Source organism: Phyllobates terribilis, unplaced genomic scaffold (genome assembly GCF_046119375.1).
Source record: "Phyllobates terribilis strain yellow unplaced genomic scaffold, ASM4611937v1 Scaffold_8__6_contigs__length_399053987, whole genome shotgun sequence".
Classification (NCBI taxonomy): domain Eukaryota; kingdom Metazoa; phylum Chordata; class Amphibia; order Anura; family Dendrobatidae; genus Phyllobates; species Phyllobates terribilis.
In genome coordinates, this window is record NW_027362768.1 from 147,657,275 (window position 1) to 147,678,935 (window position 21,661).

Below are 21,661 nucleotides of genomic sequence, written 5' to 3' on the forward strand. Positions count from 1 at the left end.
AAGGCCGATGAAAATACAGTCCGATTTTAGACAAAATAATAAAAAATAAAAACATATACCGTAGTGATTACATGAACATAAATGTAACACAAATGAAGGTTAATCCCTCCAGAGTCAGCAGCTGCCCCAAGCCAGCGTATGGCTACGTCCTCTCTGACGGGGAAGGGGTTAATAAAGACAAAACATGAAAGCAGAAAAGGCGGCGAAAATCAGTCAACGTTTGGTTAATGGATCAAGCGCCGCACGATTCTGCCTTGCAACACGAAACTGGTGCCGGCGCTCTATGGGTACGCAGTACGGCACGGGTGAGGAGCCTGTCCTGCAATATCAAACTTCACGTTACAGAGACCTAAGGCCGTGAAATTCCATTTCCAATGGAAAGAAATATAATAATTATAATAATATAATAATAAAAGGTGCAAATATTTCCTCTGCTCTAGCAGGAGCCAGAAGCCCGGCGTGGACATTTCTGGGAGTCAGAGGGTTAAAACTAGTTGCGTGCCAGTTCTTTGTCCGCCAGAGCGATTTTTTTTTTTTTTTTGGCACGGAGGTGCCCTTGACCCCGAGGGCCGCAGTTTGTCTGTAGTCACACCCTGACCCCATCACTATATAGGTTGATGGGTATTGTATGATGTGGAGTGGGATGCATCTACAATGGGTTTTCACGCCCCCTATAGGCTACTAAAAGCAAGGTGTTCGGCTGAATCTGGGATGAACGAGCAGCTCCTCTTGTGAATGTCCACATGGGGAGACGATAAGACGGCAGTTCTGGGTCGATCGCACCATTCTGGGCCGGATACTTGACGCAGAGTTCAGAACAAGGCAAGGCTTCACCCCCGACATTTATAGACACACACCTCCACAAATTCACTTTGCGACAACATAACAGGTCACTACAGGAGGGGGCGGAAGGTGCCGAGTATTTGTGGAGAGTAGAAGGCAGGGAAGGGAATCGCGATCAGCATATTCCTTACTAGTCTGGCCTTGCACCAACACAAGACGGAGCGGCGCCTCTTGTGCACGGGAGGAACCGGTTGCGATCTGTATGATGGGAGCTGCTGCTCGCGGATCAGTCTGCGGTAAACGACGAGTCTTCCCAATGTAGATTATTCGGGGTATGCTCTGCTTCGCCAGCAGATATGTGGGTCCTAGGGCCGGTGTGCATTCTCCCATGGTGTGGATCTCGCTCCCCCAAAAAGGCAGCCATGTCTCCTTTGCCACGTCCAGGGACAAGCTCAGTTAGTCTCGTAAGAGGAAAGCAGCGCTGCATCGACCGGCTCCATGCAGGAAGGGCAAGTGAAGGAACGCATGAGCCAGTCGTCTATACAGTCCATGTGGTAGATGTGCATGCAGGGGAGGAATCGTATGGGGTCGCCATACACAAAGTCCATCATACAAATCACGCACCTGTGGATGACAGAAGAGTAACAGATTAGGTATTATTCTGTATATGACATTATTGTGATGGCACAGCTTCTAAACTTAGTCAGCTAGATGATTAGATTTGTTAATCCAAGAGAAATACACTATTGTGCTTGTGTTGACTTTAGAACTTGTGTGGATTTCTTTGGTGGGTCAAGAAGGACAGACCAGTATTTGTATAACCCTGAATGTTGTCTTCTCTTGGTTGTGAAACAATTATGTTTGTTACTATGCTAATTGCATATTATACTAAAGCCAGCTAGATGTTGATTTAAAGAGCCCCCTGCTATACCAACTATGTAAATTGATTAGCTCACACAATGAGACCTGAGCAAGCCCTGCACCTTTAACTCTGACCTGTGACTGAGGACTTTAGCCACAAATGTAAATATAAAAAAGGGTTTTTCTATCCTGCTGCAAAGAGTTTTGAAAGAGATTTTACAAGGAGAATCAAAGATCAAACTCCCTTCAAACCATCAGCTTGGTAGCATGGTTTTATCTAAAGAGACACAGATTTGGATTCTACACTATTCCAGCCTGAGGGTATATGGCCCTGACTGGAAAGATAAGGATCTGCTCCAATGACCATCAGAGAGCCCATGGATACATTTGGGGAGACCAGGTTGGGACGATGAAGTCACCTGGCCCCATGGATATGTTGTTTGGGGTTGCCTGGTGGGACCCTCAGGTCGCCTGGTGGGACCCTCAGGTCGCCTGGAACCCATGGAGACATTTGGAGAAGCCAGATTGGGACCAGCCGGTCATCAGGCCCCATGGAAAGTCTCGGAGAGGCCAGGGTGGGACCCACGGGTCTCCTGGCCTTGTACCTCAATGGACTGTCAGCTTCCTAAGCTTGCCGCTACCTTCTGTCTTTGGTGGCCAGCCAGAAGCGGGGGGCCACTGGTGGGGGTAGTCGGCCCTGGAAGACCAGAAATCGCAGCTTTTCTATCCCAGGCGGGCCAGCTGAAGGGCGAGACTGTGTAATGTTGGGTATTTGCTGGGACTGTTCTATCTCTTTATTGCCTGTTTTGTGATTCAAGAGAGTATTGCCACACTGTTTAACCCTCACCCTGTGTTGTCTGAGTAGTATTACACCCACGGAAGACCCTGGGTCTTCACAATTATACCATGCAAACACAAGACACATATGGAGATAACCAATGTCTTTCACCACACCCTGCGTACCTGCCTTGCATCTATCGCTTCTTTATGTAGTCACTTTACTGCCACAATCCCCCCCGTCAGGTCTATGATCCCCTGCACCGTAATATAGTAGTTACTACTGGTGTGGGAAAGATCCCATCCCACTACCTGCTCCTCCTGGCAGGCCTCCACCCAGGATTTGTTCTGCGCACGCTAAGTACCGTACCGCTGCTAAAGTGTTAAACTTGGCTCGGCTACATCTGTAAATGATAAAGGCATAAACAAGGTTTTACCGTCAGGACTTTTCCCTGCAGACATGATGCTGCAATGCACATCACACAGGAGACACCTGGCCTTGTCAGCTCATCCCGCTTTTGTGCCTGAGGCTCCTTTCTGTAGGTTGACGTTCATCTATAAAAGTGATGTCTTAAGGGTGAGGCTGCCCGCGGACATTAAGGTCATCCAATCCTAATATTTCCAGTGTAACGCTCCGCTCATGTGTACGGGGGAGGCTGTCAATGTGAGCTTCCAGGAGGTATTCAGGAAGTTACTGATACTGGACACCTGAAGAGTCAGGAGCCTCTATCATGTCATTGTCTGAACCCGGCCTGAGATAAGACGTCTGCTACATCCCGACCTTCCCATTACATAGCTGCGCTCAGCTGAGAGTGTCCTCAATAGGGAGAGGCCGTACGTCCTTGTGCAAGGTGAAGGCAGGACGCCACCATGAGGTGGGTGGGTATGATTGACAATTATATGCAAGATCCATATAGATCTGAATTTCCCCTGCACACATTGAGAAGATAATCCTAGAGGAACTACGGCTAAAACTGAACCCCTATATTACTTTTAGAGTTCTCTTAAAGCCATATTCAAAAATTCCATTTTAAAGGCGTCCTTAAAAAATTGCAAATTATCCTCTATCCAAAGAATAGGGGATAACTTGTTAAATATATGCTGGGGGTGTGACCGTTGGGAACTATAGACACCCATCTTGAATGAGGCAGGGGCACGCCCATTCTTGACCGCCGCTCCTTTTCGAAAATTTCGGATCGTTGTACTCTGTTTTCTACAGTAGACCCATAGACAATAAATAGGGCATGTACTATTGTATTCAAGACGGGGGCTCTACAGAACCCTGCGCTCGGGTCTACTCGGGGTCTCGGTTGGCCACCAGTGATCTGCAAGAATCCTATAGATAAGGGATAGGATCAATGAATAGGGGATAACTTGTGATCTTGAGAAAACCTTTTTAAAGGGGTATTTCCCTGGCGTATATTTATGGCATATCCACGAGATGTATACCGATCCCACCATAGGGACCTGCGTCCATCTCGAGAACAAAGCCCTATCTTGTGCTGCTGTTAGTAGAGAGGTGGTCAAATTCCCATATGAATAAATGGGAACTCCACTTCACTAATAGCAGTATAAGCTAGGTTCCCCGTTTTTTTTTTTTTTTGTTTTTTTTTTTAAATCTGGCAACATATTCTGCCTGTTGGGAGCTGCGGAAACCTGACAGTATGACACCATGATGTCAGTGTGAATAAAGCCTGTAAAAGTTCTGGACAAGTTCATGTATGTGTGGGAAAACTCACTCTCTTATCTTCTTCTCCGATCCATCCCTCCCGGGATCGTACACTCCTTTGGGCAGGTGCTGAATGAGACCTATTCGTTGTGCTATTCTGATCTGCTCCTCTTCGGTCAGTTGAGTAGCGAGCCGGGTCTGGCTTGGCGTTGGGTGATACACGGGCACCGGAGCCTGCTCCTAAAAGACAGAGGAAGAGATAATTGAAAAGACAATCGCACCTATATATGAGACATTGTAACTCAGCCCCAAACAAGATTAGTATAGAGAAGAGTTTAGTAAGTTAAACAGTCAGAAAGCGCCAGCTGCTGTAACCTGCTTGCTCTGCACTTACACAACTAATTATCTGGAATAGGAAAGTCCAGCAAATTCCACAGAACAAAGTTTACTTGGGAGGTTTTGCCAAAAAATCTTAACCTGGATTCATTACACCAATGACTATCCCCAGACAGAAGGGGATTGTAACGGACAATCAGTGTTTTATCAGTAGGAGTCACAGCAGGACTAGGTGTCTGGTGCCTCCTGGTCCAGCCATACCACCACCGCTGATTAGCAGTTGATCGGCATCACTCTTGACCTGATTCTTTTTAAAGGGAAGTGTCATATTCACATTGATATATAATAAAGATCGCAGCACTCTTTGCTTTGGGCTTCGGCCACCAGATACACTGCAGCGGTGGCTGGTAACATAGGCAAAGAGCAGTAAACAAAATCCCTCCATTCTATTTTTCCAAGCACTTTGCAACGTTACCCATTTCACCTGACAAGACAACCCCTTTAAAAAAAAAAAAGTTCTGTCCCCATACAGCTTTGTGAGAAGCCAATAAATCAGCAGCAATTAACATATATAGTTGTTAGTATATGGGCAGCATCCTGTCTAAACAGGCCTTTAGTCTCTTATGGTCTTGTGCAGTGAGTTTGAGGAAAAAAAAAACGATTTATTCCTAGATTCAAGTTGCCCACTGTGCCATATTACCAGCAGCCAGGCATCGAAAATCACTTCTATAAATCAGAAGAGAGTGGATTTCGCTTGACGCAATTTCTGCAATGGAAATCTGACACTTGTGAGCCCTATTTACACAATCAGAATTTGATTCAGGATTTTGAATGATTTTGTGCCTAAATTACCATCAAATCTGCTAATTCTTGCGCAGACTAGCAACAGTCTCGTGTCAGCCTCATTTCTTACGTGGATCAAAATGGAAAACACTGAGTGGATTTGCTATAGGATTGTATCAAGTTACCCTTTGCATATTAGTGTCCTGTTATGGATGCGCCCCTGAAAAGTTATTCCAGGGATAGAGCTCTGAGCTTTACGTACCAGACTGACCAGTTGCAAAGAGCAATAATCTCTCCGCACAAAGACGTAAAAGACCGTACTGTTCCCCGAGGCACGGACAGACTGAGCCGGTGCATATCGAATCACACCAGACAAAGTGTGCACTTTCTAATGGGCCACAATGGAAAGCTTTGCCATGCTGCAGGTCACAGCGTCGTTTGCCCCCCCAACGCACGTTCTTGCTTCACAAAGCCGTAGCCAAGCCAAAGTAATCTATTGGACGAAGTTATGGATTCTCTCACTGCCGCTAATTAGTTTATTTAGCTGGGATCAATTGTTTTTGTCTGTCTTCATGTCAGATCTTCAGTTGGAGTTGGATTGAGAGGTCTGACACGTTCAATTATCTGGAGGAGTCTGCCCGGCCTGGGCAGCATAGGCTTAAGAAATAAAGTGCCAGACAGCAGGGTCTCCTCCTCCCCGGCCAGCTGTCTCCGGAGGCCATGCCAGTTGCTGCTGTCTTACGCCATTAAATCACCAGACTGCTGACACACGTGCAATAAAAGAGGCTTCTGCTGCGATATCCCTCCCAGCACTCAGCGCTCAAGAAATGCAAGCTCGTTTGACTGTAAAACAGTTGTGTAATTGTCAAGCCCTTAGGAATAACTTAAGAATACTTGAAAGGATCGCTTCTTCTGGTAAGAAACAATGTACATGCAACCCCCCACCCCACCCGCCCAAAGGAAAAGCGAGCAATAAGAAGGAGCTGTTAATGGTCCGCGCGCCAGATGTTGCTGAAATATACACCTCCGACAACTCTTGATTATCCTGTATTCCTTCCGCCTGACGTGTCCCACTTCCCCTCTTACTGGCGCTGCTACGATGAGCCGCACGTTTTTCACGTGGGAAAAGAATATGTCAATTCTCGGGGAGTTTCTGCTTGAAAAAACGCTCCGAGTTTGACTTCTGAATCAACTAAACAGGAAAAATGCTTCATACACCAAAAAAAAAAAATAAAAAATAAAAAAAATTTAAGATATGGGTTTGGGATGAGGATTCTTTAGCCAGAAAAATGCTTGGAAACAAAACTTGAAAGCTGCATTTGCATTAAAACCAAGTAGCCTGGAGGCTATGCCAGCACTCCTGTATGAGATGCAATAGTGGGGCGGCCGAGCGTGGCACGGCACAGAGCAAAACGGAGGCCAGTTGCAGCAAATTCGCATGAAGTTTTGCAGCACAGCCAGGGCACGGCGTACAGGCTACGCTTATTGTACTTAAGCCAACAGATGGCATATGCCATTAAAAAAAATATAATTAATGCCTCATTCAGATGTCTAATTTTATCTAGTCTGAGAAAAAAAGGACAGATTATGTTGATCAGATTTTGGTCCGAATGACCGTTTTTACCGTACGTGGAGGTAAAAAAAAAAAAATTAAAAAAAATTTCACCCGACTCCTTTCTGACAGTCCATGAAAATCAGACCGCACTTGGATGCCATTCAAAATGTAGTTCATTTTTTTTATGGACCCATTGACTTGCATTGCAGATTTTGTTCCAACCCTCGGATCAAAATTGGACAGGTCTACGCAATTTCCGAGCAGTTTTTTTATTTTTATTTTTTGCAGAAGAGAAAAATAAACATTATTCATGAATGGGAAGAACAAACACATGGATGAAAAATTGATCCGACACAATGATGGCATCTCTCCGAAGGTACTGGTTCTTCTTGAAGAGATACCACTGGTGTTGAGTCTTGTATACAATGCCCCCTAGAATAAAAATATGCAAACTAGCTCCCTTCCAAAAGGAAACAAACTGTCTCTAGTGCCACCTACAGGCTATCCTTTACAAAGAAAAATGCACGGCTGAAGAAAGCTTCCTGAAAACTATCCTTAGGGTGGCACAGGGGTCTAAAGGGTAACATTTCTCCTTGTCAAGCCTGGCATGCCAGAGTGAGGAGACTTATAAGCCATACAAGCTCCTCTAGGGAGTTAAATATGCAAATTGTCTCTTCAGAGAGGGTGGGCCACAAATGTTCGGTCGGTGAGGGGCAATATCCTATAAGCTGGGAAGGGGTTAATTGTGGGGCTTGTGTCTTGTAGAATACACCTAGCGTTCTCCGCGCAGTCATAAAACTACATAAACTGGGAAGAGATCACATTAGCATCCATTAAAACGATTCCAAAAAAGGACTATTCCGCTGTGCATTGACTTCTGCCAACTAGAAGCTAAAGTGCCAGGTTACGTAACCGGAGTTTTTTTTTTTTTGGGCTCCCCGCCCCCCAAGGTAGTGTTTACAGCAGACCAGAAACCAATGCACTCCACCCTTACCCACAATAAGTGCTACTTATAAACTGTGCGGAGGCTCGATGGAGTCTGACCGGCTGGAGACCAGTGAAGTGATGCAGAAAACTACTCAGCAAATATCAAAATATTTGCAGATTTGGTGTCAGACTATTTCAGTACAGAAAAGTCGTATGAGAGTCAACGTAAAAACAGCAAACTTACATTGAAGTCTATGGGAGCAAACTATTAGGGTTGCATTTTGGTGACGTCTTATGGTCACGGGTCGGAATGCGACAAATGATTTTAGAAGTTCTGTCGCAATTGTAAAGTGTCACCATGATTTTCATGCCGTGTGATAAGGGTCACCCTGAAGTCTGAGCCTAAACCCAAAAAGGTCCCATCAGGCCTCAGACGTGGTGCGTCCACGATATGACGATGACCTGCAGGAATGCATTTAGCCGAATTCTGTAGAAGCTGGAAAAGCTTCTAGCGAAAAACCGGTTTAACGGATCAACTTTTCCTAGATTCAGAACATTCTAGATCTGTCAAACAAGACATGCTGGGGGTTGTAGTCTTGCAACAGAGCCAGAGTCAAGAAGTTTAGCCAGTTCAAAACCAGTTCATTCCCCCTCCATGATGAAGCACATTTTGGGGTTTTTCATAAAAGTTGTCATTTTTTGCTCGTTCAAATACTTGCATCTTTTTCTTTGCGACACGTGGGGCCTGATTTGTATGCTATTTTCACTTTTTTTTGCCAATATAGGTGGAAAAATAAACCAAAATACATGATTGTTTTAATTTTGTTTTACGACGATAAAGGACAACTTAAATCTAAAATTTGTTCCCTTTTCCATAACAATTATTTTTAGATACTGGACGCTTTTTCCACCCCCCAACAGGGGTAGTTAGTAAAAGCAATTTGGAATGGCAGCACTTTTTTACTGCTTTTTAATTTATTACACACATTTCTCCCCAATATACCAAACCCCTGTAAGGTCATAAGAGAACTTTGGAGGGGGTGGGGGAGAGGCATTTCAATATTTAATTTTTTTTTAATTTGATTTTCCCGGTAACTAGGGCTGGTATATTAGCCCCAGTTGCAGAGGGAATTCAGGCTCCTGGTTGCAAAGCAGAATGGACTGAGACTCCTAGGACCCAGCAGCTCCTGCTCCCTCCATATACCAGCGGTCACATGACCATTAGGTCCACAGGCTGAAATGTCAGTGCTTCCTATTACTCTATACACTATGCTGTGGGTATCCAGCGATAAGGAAGGCAGAGGCGGTAATAAACCGTCTCTGCTTTCTATGGGACTTCCAGCTGTGCCGCCTGACTGCCAGCTCTCCACTCCTGCATTATCTTGTGTAGCCGCTATACTACTCCGTGACGTTTTTTGGAACGTCATTGCAGATTATAATGCAAACTTCCCGGACGTTTTTAGTCTATGGGCCGTTTGGAAGTAATTGAAGGGTCTGGGCAAAACAAAAAATAAAAATGTATGTTCCCCTGCAAGTAAGCAAAAAAACAAACAAAACATCTGTAAGCTGCTTATCCCCTCCTCTTATAATGGAGTATTAACTAAAATTGCAGTGTCCATTTTTGGACATGCACTAAATGTATCCATAGGGTTCAACCTGAATGTTAAAGCAGTGCCCTCTTGGCCTGTCGGACCCACCGGTACATATTAGTGGCCCCTTTTGTCAACTGTTTGGAATAGATAAGCCGACATTATACCATGCAACAATTAAAAGGATGGGAGTCTACAGTAGCAAAAACAGAGAAATCCAGCGATGTACTGCATACCTCCGACAAATCCAATGTGAATAGGCCATAGTAATAAAACCGTATGCACAGTCAATGCAATGTGACCATTCTGACCGTACACACGATTATTGGTGAATGTTACATATGGCCTTCTGATGCAGTCTGTCACATCATCGGTGACGCTTTAATTGGAGAGCTGCCGATTGCTCTCAGTTTTGCTGCTGAAAAATCTCCAGGTCTTCAATCAAGAAGAGGAGATCTATATCCCACTTTGCTTCTGTGTGTGGAAGAGGGAATTAAAAAAGTGGCAACAGATCTTTAACCACTGAGCGAGCCGAGACAAAGATTAAGAAGAGGCACTTTTTTTTTCCTTTTTGAAGGCTTAAAATCCATTTCGTTGGTACAGATAGTGATTATGTGTCTGCCCTACTACAGTATGATGACGGAGCGTTGAACGCCCCCAACAAGCTGCGAATGTGAAACTCGACTGTCCAAATTATGACTAGGGTTTACAGATTAAAGTGATCCAGTGCCAGAGAAACGGAATATGCAATACATTTATACAAAAGAGGTCAATCAGTGTTTGATGGCAGCTCTCTGTGGTAATCCAGGGGATAAAGATTAGAGAAAGATTACAGAGCTCAGAGCGATTGGGAAAAAAAAGCACTATATTAAACTCAGTCCACCGTAGGGAACAACTTGTTAAAAATCCCAATACTTAAGTAAAAGATGCTGCGGCCGAGGAGATAAACTACACGAGGCTGCCCAAAATAAATCTCATGGCGCCGTCGGAGGGAATGGCTGGAGAGCGTCCTCTATGGGGCCCTAAACTAGCACTGATCTAAAGTAAGGACTCCCATAGTCTAATGTGGAAATTATTCCACTAAAGAGTTAAAGGGGTTGCACCATAATCAACCATCATCATCTACCCTCAGGAGAGATGATTAATATACGATCTTTAGGGTCAGGACATGGAAACCTCCCACTAATCCTGAGAATAAAAGGCCTAAAGTGTGAGGAGCAGTTGTGAGCATGTGCGACCACTTTATACTGTTGATGCGGTGGTGGTCGTATATGCTCGCTACTGCTCCTTTTCCCAGGGACTTTGTGATCAGTAGGGGTGTCGGGATTGGTCCTCATGAGTTTATCACCTATTCTATGGATAGCTGATAAATGTTATTTATGGGACAATAAATACTGAAATAGGACAGTCAGCACCTCAAAAAAAGGTCAATGTACATACGGGCCACAATAGAAATGTAAGTTGCCCCATATAGTAGTCCAATGAGCAAGGTGAACCCAAGTTCTCATGCTTTCCTCAGCATGTATCTAGCTCTTCCGATCCTTTCGATTGGCATTCGATAGAATTATCCCTATTGGGTGCGTTGCCCACATTTCCCATACAGTGGTCATATTGTAATGTCCAGGAGTATGGACTCTGAAGACCATTTTTAGAAAGGTTTGTAAAGGTTTCTCAAACTCGATTTTATTATTAAAAAGCAACTTACCATGGTCTAGTGCTTACGTGGCGTCACCATATCTAGTGACATATTCAAAAACCACAAAACCAATGCAGCCAATAACTGGCCACAGTGGTGACTAAGGGCTACAACATGCAATTGTTATAACTGGTGATTGGCTGCAGAGGTCAACCTAAAGAAAGAAGGGGCTGACAGCACTCACTAAGCTGGACGCTCGTTCAGGATTCCAAGGAACCAACTTGGAGGATCAACAGCATACAAGTAAACAAACAGCGTCCAATCCAGGGTGGTAAATTCCAAAAAAATAACGGTTTTATTCCATCATGTAACAACGTTTCGACCCGTTATAGATCTTTATCAAGTATACATACAACACACAGGGCTGGCTTTTATAGTGTGGTCAGCGCACATGCACTAATCACCACAGAAGCCAAGCCCATTTAATTGAAATACATTAAATTACAAAAAAACATCAATATGGGGCATAAAAAACCCCAACATCAATATACATATAAAAATCTTATACATTAAAAAGATGGTTATTATGGCCCATATATGGTAAAATATCAGTGTTTCATAATTGGATATCGGGATGATCTACCAATTGCGCGGTGGCATCCCCCTTGTCAAGGTTATCAAAGTCCAATCAATAAAGCTCAATTGGCGGCAATCTCTACCATTGGCTGCCGGCAAGATGTGCCTTACATATTCATGAGCTTTATTGATTGGACTTTGATAACCTTGACAAGGGGGATGCTACCGCGCAATTGGTAGATCATCCCGATATCCAATTATGAAACACTGATATTTTACCATATATGGGCCATAATAACCATCTTTTTAATGTATAAGATTTTTATATGTATATTGATGTTGGGGTTTTTTATGCCCCATATTGATGTTTTTTTGTAATTTAATGTATTTCAATTAAATGGGCTTGGCTTCTGTGGTGATTAGTGCATGTGCGCTGACCACACTATAAAAGCCAGCCCTGTGTGTTGTATGTATACTTGATAAAGATCTATAAGGGTATGTTCACACTAGGTGTTTTACAGCAGGTTTTTTATGCAAATTTTCAGCTATGTTTTACAGTACCAACAAAGTTTGAGATTTCAGAAGTCTCATGCACAGAGCTTGGTTTTTGTGTCATCAGTATTTTGTGCTTTGCATGTTTTTTTTCACAATAGAGCACGTCACTCAGCGTTTTTCGCCCATTGAAAGTAATGGGTGGTGAAAAAAATGCTGAAAAAATGCATAGTGTGTACATAGCTATCAAATTTTGCTGCATTTTTAAAGAAAAAAAGCAAGTGCAGCAGTATGTGAAACTCATTTATTTTTTTGGTTTTACCATCTTGTCTTGGTCACCTGTGATAGCAGTTTGGATTAGGACAGTTTAAAATAGTGATGTGTAAAAATGTTAACATTGGCTGGCCAAGGTGTGAGATTCAACAATACCTGTGGCGCAAAAGAGGTGTGAAATTTAACAATCCCTGAGTAACTCAATGTCAGACCATAGTGTGAAAGTAGTTTGTCCTACAAACTCAATACACTGCCAGTTACATAGTTTATAAGGCCGAAAAAAGACAAGCGTCCATCCAGTTCAGCCTATTTCTTGTGCACTGCAGCTATTCCGCAGCATTGATCCAGGGAAAGGCAACAAAAAACCATGCGGTATAGGCCAATTTACATCATTGAGGAAAAATTCACTTCCCGACACCAATCTGGCAGTCAGATTAAATCCCTGGATTAATTAACTAAGCATAAGATGTAATTTTATTGTTCTCAAGAAAGGCGTCCAGGCCTCTCTTGAACTCTTTAAGTGAGTTGGACATCACCACTTCCTCTCCCAGAGAGTTCCAGAGTCTCACGGCTCTGACCGTAAAGAATCCCCTTCTATGCTGGTGCAGGAACCTCCTTTCCTCCAGACGCATAGTGTGCCCCCTCGTCTTTGTCACCATCCTTGGTATAAACAGGTCATGGGAGAGATCTCTGTACTGCCCCCTGATGTATTTATACATGTTTATGAGGTCTCCCCTAAGCCTTCTCTTTTCCAATGTAAATAGGCCTAATTTTGACAACCTCTCTAGGTATTCTAGTCCCTCCATTCCCTTTATTACCTTAGTCGCCCTCCTTTGTACCCTCTCTAGCTCCAATATGTCTTTCCTGAGCACCGGAGCCCAGAACTGTGCACAATATTCTAAGTGCGGCCTTACCAGCGCTTTATACAGAGGTAGAACAATGTTCTCATCATATGCCCCTATTCCTCTTCTGATGCATGCCATGACTATTTGCCTTCGCAGCTGCTGCCTGACACTGGGCACTCCAATTTAATTTGCTATTAACCAAGACGCCCAGGTCCTTCTCCATGTCAGATTTCCCCAACGGTTTTCCATTTAATATGTATGGGTGACTGCTGTTTTTCTTTCCCATGTGCATGACCTTACATTTATCGGCATTGAACCCCATTTGCCATTTTTTGGCCCAGCTCCCCAATTTATCTAAATCCTCCTGTAGCTGTGCCCTATCCTCATCTGTATTAACTACTTTACAAAGTTTAGTATCATCTGCAAATATTGCTATTTTACTATGTAACCCTTCCACTAGATCATTAATAAATATATTAAATAATATAGGGCCCAAGACAGACCCTTGAGGCACCCCGCTAGTAACCCTGACACACCCTGAGCTTACTCCATTGATAACCACCCTCTGCTTTCTATCACTCAGCCAGCTATTTACCCACTTGCACACATTATCCCCCAGACCAAGCATTCTCATTTTATATACCAACCTTTTGTGTGGCACAGTATCAAACGCTTTGGAGAAGTCCAGGTATACAACATCCACTGACTCTCCCCGGTCCAGCTGTGAGCTCACCTCCTCGTAGAAGGCCATCAGGTTTGTTTGGCAGGAGCGATCCCTCATGAATCCATGTTGATATGGAGTTAGACAGTTATTATCATTAAGATATTCTACAATAGCATCTCTAAGAAATCCTTCAAACAATTTACCCACAACAGACGTTAAGCTTACTCGTCTATAGTTCCCAGGGTCACTTTTAGACCCCTTTTTGAATATTGGTACCACATTTGCTTGGCGCCAGTCTAGTGGGACAGTCCCTGTCCATAAAGAGTGCTTGAATATAAGATACAGCGGTCTGTCTATCACATTACTTAATTCTTTTAGTACCCGGGGGTGTATGTCATCTGGGCCTGGTGACTTGTCTATTTTGATATTATTTAGGCGTTTCTGAACTTCCTCCTGGGTTAGGTGGGTGATATTTAGCGGAGGGTTTACTTTATCACTCTGCATTTCCTCCAATAAATTGTTTTCTTTTGTGAAAACAGTGGAGAAAAAGCTATTGAGTAGGTTTGCTTTACCCTCATCGCCCTCTATGATTTTACCCAGGTTATTTTTCAATGGGCCAACTCCATCAGTTTTAATCCTTTTACTGTTTATATAGTTAAAGAACAGTTTGGGATTAGTTTTACTTTCCTTGGCAATTAGTCTCTCTGTCTCCTCTTTTGCTATTCTTATTTGTTTCTTACAGATTTTGTTTTTTTCCCTATAAGATATTAGCGCTTCCTCGCTGCCTTCTTGTTTAAGTTTACCGAAAGCCCTTTTTTTGTTTTTCATTGCCCTCTTGACTTCCTTATTTAGCCACATTGGCTTCCTCCTATTCCTAGCCCTTTTATTCCCATAAGGTATGTACCTTCTACAGTGACTATGTAGGACTGTTTTGAAAATTTCCCATTTTCTATCCGTGCTCCTATTACTGAAGATACTATCCCAGTCTATAAGGTGAAGGGCATCTCTTAGCTGATCAAACTTTGCCCTCCTGAAGTTCAGTGTTTTTGTGACTCCCTTGCTGGGCACCTACTGAAGCACATGTGGAATTGTATAATGTTGTGGTCACTATTTCCCAGGTGCCCCCCGACCTGCACCTCAGTTATTCTGTCTGGCCTGTTAGTTAATATTAAGTCTAAAAGGGCCGTCCCTCTAGTTGGTTCCTGCACAAGTTGTGACAAATAATTGTCTTTGATAATTGACAGAAACCTGTTTCCTTTCTGAGATCTACAGCTTTCGGTTTCCCAGTCTATATCGGGGTAGTTGAAGTCCCCCATAATAAGCACCTCATTATTTTTTGCTACTTCGTCTATTTGTCTCATTAATAGACTTTCCGTGGCTTCTGCTATATTTGGTGGTTTATAACAGACTCCTATGATAATTTTATTATTGTTTTTTGCCCCGTGTATCTCCACCCATAAGGACTCGACCTCCTCATTTCCCTCCCATACATCCTCCCGTATTGTAGGCTTTAGACACGTCTTTACATATAGACAGACTGCACCCCCTTTCAGACTTCTTCGATCCCTTCTAAACAGACTGTAAACAGTGTCTTAGGTAAACTATTCCTGAACAATTCATCTCCCCCCCAGTTACATTTGAAATTCTGTTTAATATGGTTTCACATATGTCTTGCATTGGTGACCTGTGTTCATGCTTCTGTGGTGGAAGCAAAGCTGAACTTTGGGACCCTGAATAACGCACAAAAAACACAAAAACCCGTGTTTTCGACACAGCTTCTTTCATGTTAAGAGATCAGGTTTTGCTGCAGAAAAAAAAAAAAAAAAACGCAGTGTGAACATACCCTAACAGGTCAAAACGTTGTTACAAGATGGAGAAATAAAACTTTATTTTTTTGGAATTTACCACACTGGATTGGACGCGGTTTGTTTACTTGTATGAGGTGGCTGCAAGGGTCAAGTGACGAATTGTCTCATCACTAGATCCTTTTATACAGAAACCGGCAGGGGACCTCTAAATCTGTTCAGAATATAGTCTGAAACAGAGGCAGAAACACTTATGAGAGACTACATCCAGCTGCTTTTTATTCCTGCACCAGAGCCGAGATTTGCTCCTGATCCCAGGAGAGTAGCCAAAATTGGTGAGTTACTTGTCTCCCCATCCGGATTACTTCGAAACCCTAAACTATAAACTGATCACATGGTGACCTACTGATCGATCACCAGTGATCAACTGAGGGAGGTCAGCAGCAAGAGCTTCATTTCCCTGTAGTGCCACCAGTGGCAAAATGAAGCATTACAGTTTCTAGTGAAATTAATGCACTGTGTGTCCGTATTAAGAGATTACTTACAGTCACTTTCAGCTCTGTATAATAAACAGGGAAGTCCTTGTATATTTCAACTCCGGATTATAGTTTTCCAGACCAGACAACAGTGTAACACAGATTAGGACTATTACAGGCACTAATAGTATGGACAGGCACCACGTAAGCACAGACAGGGTGTATTGTTCTCCGCACCGTTACACCCACACCAGACTGCCAACGTCAACCATTCCTCCTGATCATTGTAAAAGCCGGGGATATGGAGTCATGCCTACTAAACAAAGGTCTAGCTACGTGGCCCGGTGTAGATTTATCACTAGCGGGTCCTGACCAGCGCCGATCCTCCTGGAGTTTTGAGAACTGCCTCTTACAGGACTACTCTATTTTTTTGGACTGTTTGGAAAAAGTAGACTGTCAGACACTGCAGAGGAAAGGATCCCTGTTCCGTCTCCAACATTTCAGCCGAGTCACTAGACTGTTGACTGTTCCAATGAATATTAGATCCACTAACCACAGACTATGATCAGCTTTATTAGTTTTGTATCGGCCAGAAAAAAAATAAAATTACTGTAAGTCTGTCAAACTCTGATCTGTGCAGAATTCAATCCCCTTCCTCCAAGTAATGTCCTGTGCAACAAACCGACATAAAAGCCACACGAAATAGGGATCAAAGAGCAGCAAAATCCGCTTTTCTGTAATTGCAGCTTCCTCTGGCTGTGCGCAATATGAAGGTTACATCAAGAACACAATTATGGGCTTGGCACGTCAGAGCCGAACAAAAACACAATTCTGCCCATTTGTTATCTCCCTTCTGCAGCGGTGGAGGGATTCATCTACCTTTCATGTGATCCTTATCCCGGCCATCTACAGGATGGAGGCTTCTGCTACTGCTGCTCTGCAGATACCTGGGCTTCTCCGCAGCCGCTGCAGGAGGTTTTCAACTGTATGCACAGTCTATAGTGTTTGGTACAACTTGGGCATTATTTAAAGGAGTTGTCCGGGACTTTAACAATGATTGTCTATCCTTAGGATCAAAGTCCAATCCATTAGAGGGCAACACACGACACCCCCGTCGATCAGCTGTTCCAGGAGCAATCAGAGGCAAAACTGTTCGGTTGTGGAATTGCACAGAACAGGATGGTGGCCACAGCTGGGTACTGCATATCTACCCCCTAATTGTATCAATAAAGTAGCGTCCGGATATAAGCATGTGTACGGAGGAGACCTTCATAGAAAGCAATTCAATTTGGTACCTCTGCTTCCATATCCGAAGCCATTCGAGTACACGCTAACTTCATACCTAACTGCAGATACAGTATAAGGCATTTATACAGAGGAGTACATGCTATGAAGGTAAATTGTCCAGCTAACAAAAGGGTTGAATGTCAACAGAAGGCCCATCTGTAGGATAACTTGCTGATCATTGGGGGTCCGATTGATGGGACTTGCAGCAATCCTGAGAACGTGGCTCTGCAGCCCACCCTGAATGGAGCAGAGCGGGCTGCCAGAGTCAGCAGAGTACAGCTATCTGAAGTCCCATAGACCATGAAGGAGCAGAGGTAGAGCAGGTGCACCTCCAAGGGGGGGATGAAGAGCCCCGATCTCAGAAATACTAGGGGGAGAGTGTCTTAGAAGTTGTACTCCCAGCAATCAGACAATAGAGAAAAAGGAGAGTCCTGGCACCATGCAATAAGACGGTATGACAGTGTGCATAATGCCACAAGGACGCAAGACTAGAGCAGGGTACAGAGGCGGCAGCACATCTGGGCCCTGATGGTCCCTGTTATACATTTTGTATTGGGGCCCAAGCTTCAGGTTTTGATTTGGAATATAAAAAGAAAAAGGTAAGAACAGAGAATCGTAAGGGATTTCAGCAGCCAGACCCCCTTGATTTACTCTGGATTCAAAATACTCTATCTACAATATACAAGTAGACTCCATAAGACAAAATAATAAACATTAAAACATTTTTGAAGAAATGATAGAATTGTTTTTTGCACACACCCAAAAGAAAAAAGGTTTTCATTTCCAGTGCACTGATGACTGATGTAATGGTGACTCTGCAGTCTGTGCTCACATGAGAAATAGGAGCTTAAGGGATTGTAGAACAAAAGCAGAGAACCCTCCCCGTGAACCCTGCACGCGGTGGTGGCACCCGGCTGATGTCACAGGGTAAAGTGCAGGAGATGGCATTGTTCTCTGGTGTCTCTACAGATGTATAATTCAGACACAGATATTACTACTGAATTCCAACAGTTTAGGGGGAAATATTACGTCACAAAAATTACAGGTCAGAAGTTTTAAGCAATGAGTGCCTGGATGCGGAGAATGATAGCTAAAATAAAGGGGCAGAAGCTCTTGGCTAAGAGGTGTGCCCCTTCAACTGATAGCCACTGCTCAGCTACCCCATAGGGACACAACTAGTTTTGTGCTTGCTTCCCAAGGAGACAAAGAACCTCATCTTTGGCCCATATGTTTTAAAGGGGTTGTCCAGGACTTTAACATTGATGGCCTATACTAAGGATAGGTCATCAATGTCTGACTGGTGGGGGTGAAACACTCAAACTCCACCAATCAGCAGTTCCCGGCCGAAACTGGTCCATTGCGGAGCTGCATAGCTTCGTTGAAGAAATACTGGCCGCTGCCGGGTTTTGCATATCCACCTCCTATTGAATTGAATAGGTGGCGGATGTGTAGTACTCGGCTGCAGCCACTATACAGTCAACGGAGCTATGCCTCCGACCCCAGGAACAGCAGATCTGCGGAGGTGCCGGGTGTCGCACCCCCACTGATCAGACATTGAGATTTATCCTAAAAATAGTCCATCAATGTTAAAGTCCAGAACAACCCCTTTAAACGTTCGTTGGGAGCACCCAGACCCAAACTGAACAAAATTACTGACTTGTTTAAATAATTTAAAAAGGGGCAAAACCTCGCTGCCCCTTCCTGTAAGGGTATGTGCAGACTATCCAAAGCAGGCTGCAGAGAAGCCGCCTCCGGCTTCCGCTCATTATGCAAATGAGCATCAGCCTCTCTTTTTTTTTTCTCACATGCAAGCTTTCCCCATAGAGATTAGGTCTATGGGGAAAGCCTGCACACGGACCCGCAGGAGAAAGACATGCTGCGGTTTGGAAAGACGCGCTGCATGTCAGTTTCCGCGGGTGTGCCGCAGACGCATAGTGGGCATGGGATTTGTATAAATCCCATCCACTATGCTGTAACATCTGGTCGCTGCGGATTGCACGCAGCACACTTGCGCTGCGTCCAATCCACAGTGAACACTGATCATGTGCACGTACCCTAATGTTTCTCGGCTTCTCTGCAGATAGTGACGGATTACACTTTACAACAGGCATTAGTTGCACAGAAGCAAAGAACCTAATGGCAGACATATTGAAGTAATTGTTCAGGGGGTAAGACCACAATTTTGAAATAAAGTGGTTTGCCGATCACATTATTAAATTAGATCAAGTTGTCTAGAAGTACAGGGATACCTTAAATCTAGCGGATCTCCTCTTTAAAGCAAGTTTCCTACCCACTTGGAAAACTTTTTAGCGCTGATACGCCCTAACAAGCGTCAATGACATTTTTTCATGCCCTTTAACATTAAAGAAAAACAAGAACTTTGTCTGGAAAACACCTCAGGATTTTTACCCGAAACAGGCAAAAAAAAGCATTTCAACAATACAAAGGTAATTGGAGTAATTTCCTTCAAGAGAAGGAGTTTTCCTAAAATATAACTTACAGTACTTTTACTTGGAAGATCAGCAGCTGATACAAACCGCTTTTGCTGGGTATCTGACATTTATCCATAAGTTTTGTGCATTTTTCTTTAATGGGACTATTTGCAATAAGATTTTTAATGGCAGAATTTCCTTTTTTTTTGTATAGAGCAGTCACCGAGGTGCGTGGACCTGGAGCCGCTCCCTAGTGAACGTATAGAAAGCATCATCATCCAGAAAACTAGATATTTCTGCTTTTTGTCGAGATCGGGGTTCTCACCTGATTAACCCTGTCCTGTTGTAAGCAAACAACCTGTATGTGTACATGTAAACTCGTCTGCCATTACACGTGTCCTTGAATAATATATGGCAGATATATAACCCCTCTACTGTGTTGCAACCATCTGATCCTTCTGCTTTGGGAGGATTACACCTCCGCCAGTCCCAAAAATAAGCAAAACTATGGGTGAAATTGGAAAGAGACATTGCATGTGTCTTATACTAAATGTGAATCATTTCTAATAATTGACCTTACTATACCTGGTGTCAATTAATAGAACAGATAATGATAGGTACGTGTATATATGCATATGGGTGTGTGTAATATATGTACATACATTATATATACAATTAGAGCTTTCTACAAAATACTTATTTAAATATTAAAAAGCAAAGTGTATAAAAAAAAGTTATAGTTCTTTATTCTTTAATGGGAACCTATGAGAATCAGAACGTTTTTACATATGGAAGTAGTTGTGTGTTTGTGTAGGGGCTTGTACTCTATCCCCCCCTCCCCCACCCCCCAAAAAATAAAAACTACATTTTTTGCAGGGATCAGATGTGCCAGTCATGAGAAATGTAGTATAAAAGCCATATGCAAATCAGAATGAAAGTGCACTGTGAGCATCGATTCAATTGGAAAGCTCAGTCCAAGTGCACTGACACACCCCCAGTGCACTTGCAGACTGATTTGCATATAGCTTCTGCAATATGGTTGTTTATAGGTGGGGGGACGGACAAGAATCTGTACAGCCATACCACTACTTGCGTATGCAGAAATGTGCCGATAGGTTCTGTACCTTTTTCAATCGATTTTAAAAGTAATAGGTTTTTCATTTGGTTTTGATTATTTTAATAGATAATTTGTATAATTTCAAGTGAAACGGGCAGAGATTACAATGGTCTGGATTGAAGTGGGTGATTTTTATATATATATATATATTTTTTTTTTCTAATAGTTTTCTTTTATATATTTGTAAATATTTACTTTTTTGCTAAAACCCTGTAGCCAAGTCACAGCGCCCCCAGAAATTATATGATCGTCAGGGCCTGTAGAAGCAGTAATATTACCGCTGCCTCTGTTCACTACATAGCACAAATTAGAGGGAATCTGTCACTAGGATCAATCCTCCTAAGCCTTGTGCACGCAGGTCATAGAAAGTTATATAAAATGATACCTTGATATCTGCGATCTGATGTTTTATTCCAGAGAAATCCACATTTTTCTTAATATGTAAATGAGCTGTTAAGATCTATGGGCGGGGCATAGATCTCCATGAGAATGTGCGCTGTGCGGTAGGCTAGTGTGCATGTCCAGCCACCGCTCCATTTAGACATGGCTTTTTAAGGAGGAGGGGGCAATCTCTGAATATCAGAGTGTGGTAGTAACCCTTTAAATCCTCATCATACATTTTCAATGGGGCCCTTTAAAAGCCCAGGACCATGCCGTTTGTTTATGCCATATGGTCCTATACAGACTAAAGGTGTGGTCTCAGGTTAAAAAAAAAAAGCTTGGGGTACATACCCCAATGCAGAAGGTGGGGGGGGGGGGCACTGGCTAACACCCATAG

General features: G+C 43.3%; 1 protein-coding gene across 1 annotated transcript in view; it reads right to left on the reverse strand.

The window, feature by feature from the left end:
* Nucleotides 1-480: 480 nt before the first annotated feature.
* The window catches only part of RNF11 (ring finger protein 11), a 32,988-nt gene continuing 11,807 nt past the window's right edge, over nt 481-21,661 (reverse strand). Inside the window, exons 2-3 of the mRNA XM_073643495.1 lie at nt 4,161-4,330; nt 481-1,407 (exon numbers count right to left, since the gene is read on the reverse strand). Coding sequence (XP_073499596.1) covers nt 1,236-1,407; nt 4,161-4,330 — 342 coding nt within the window. The 3' untranslated portion in view covers nt 481-1,235. The remainder of the gene's footprint in view (nt 1,408-4,160; nt 4,331-21,661) is intronic.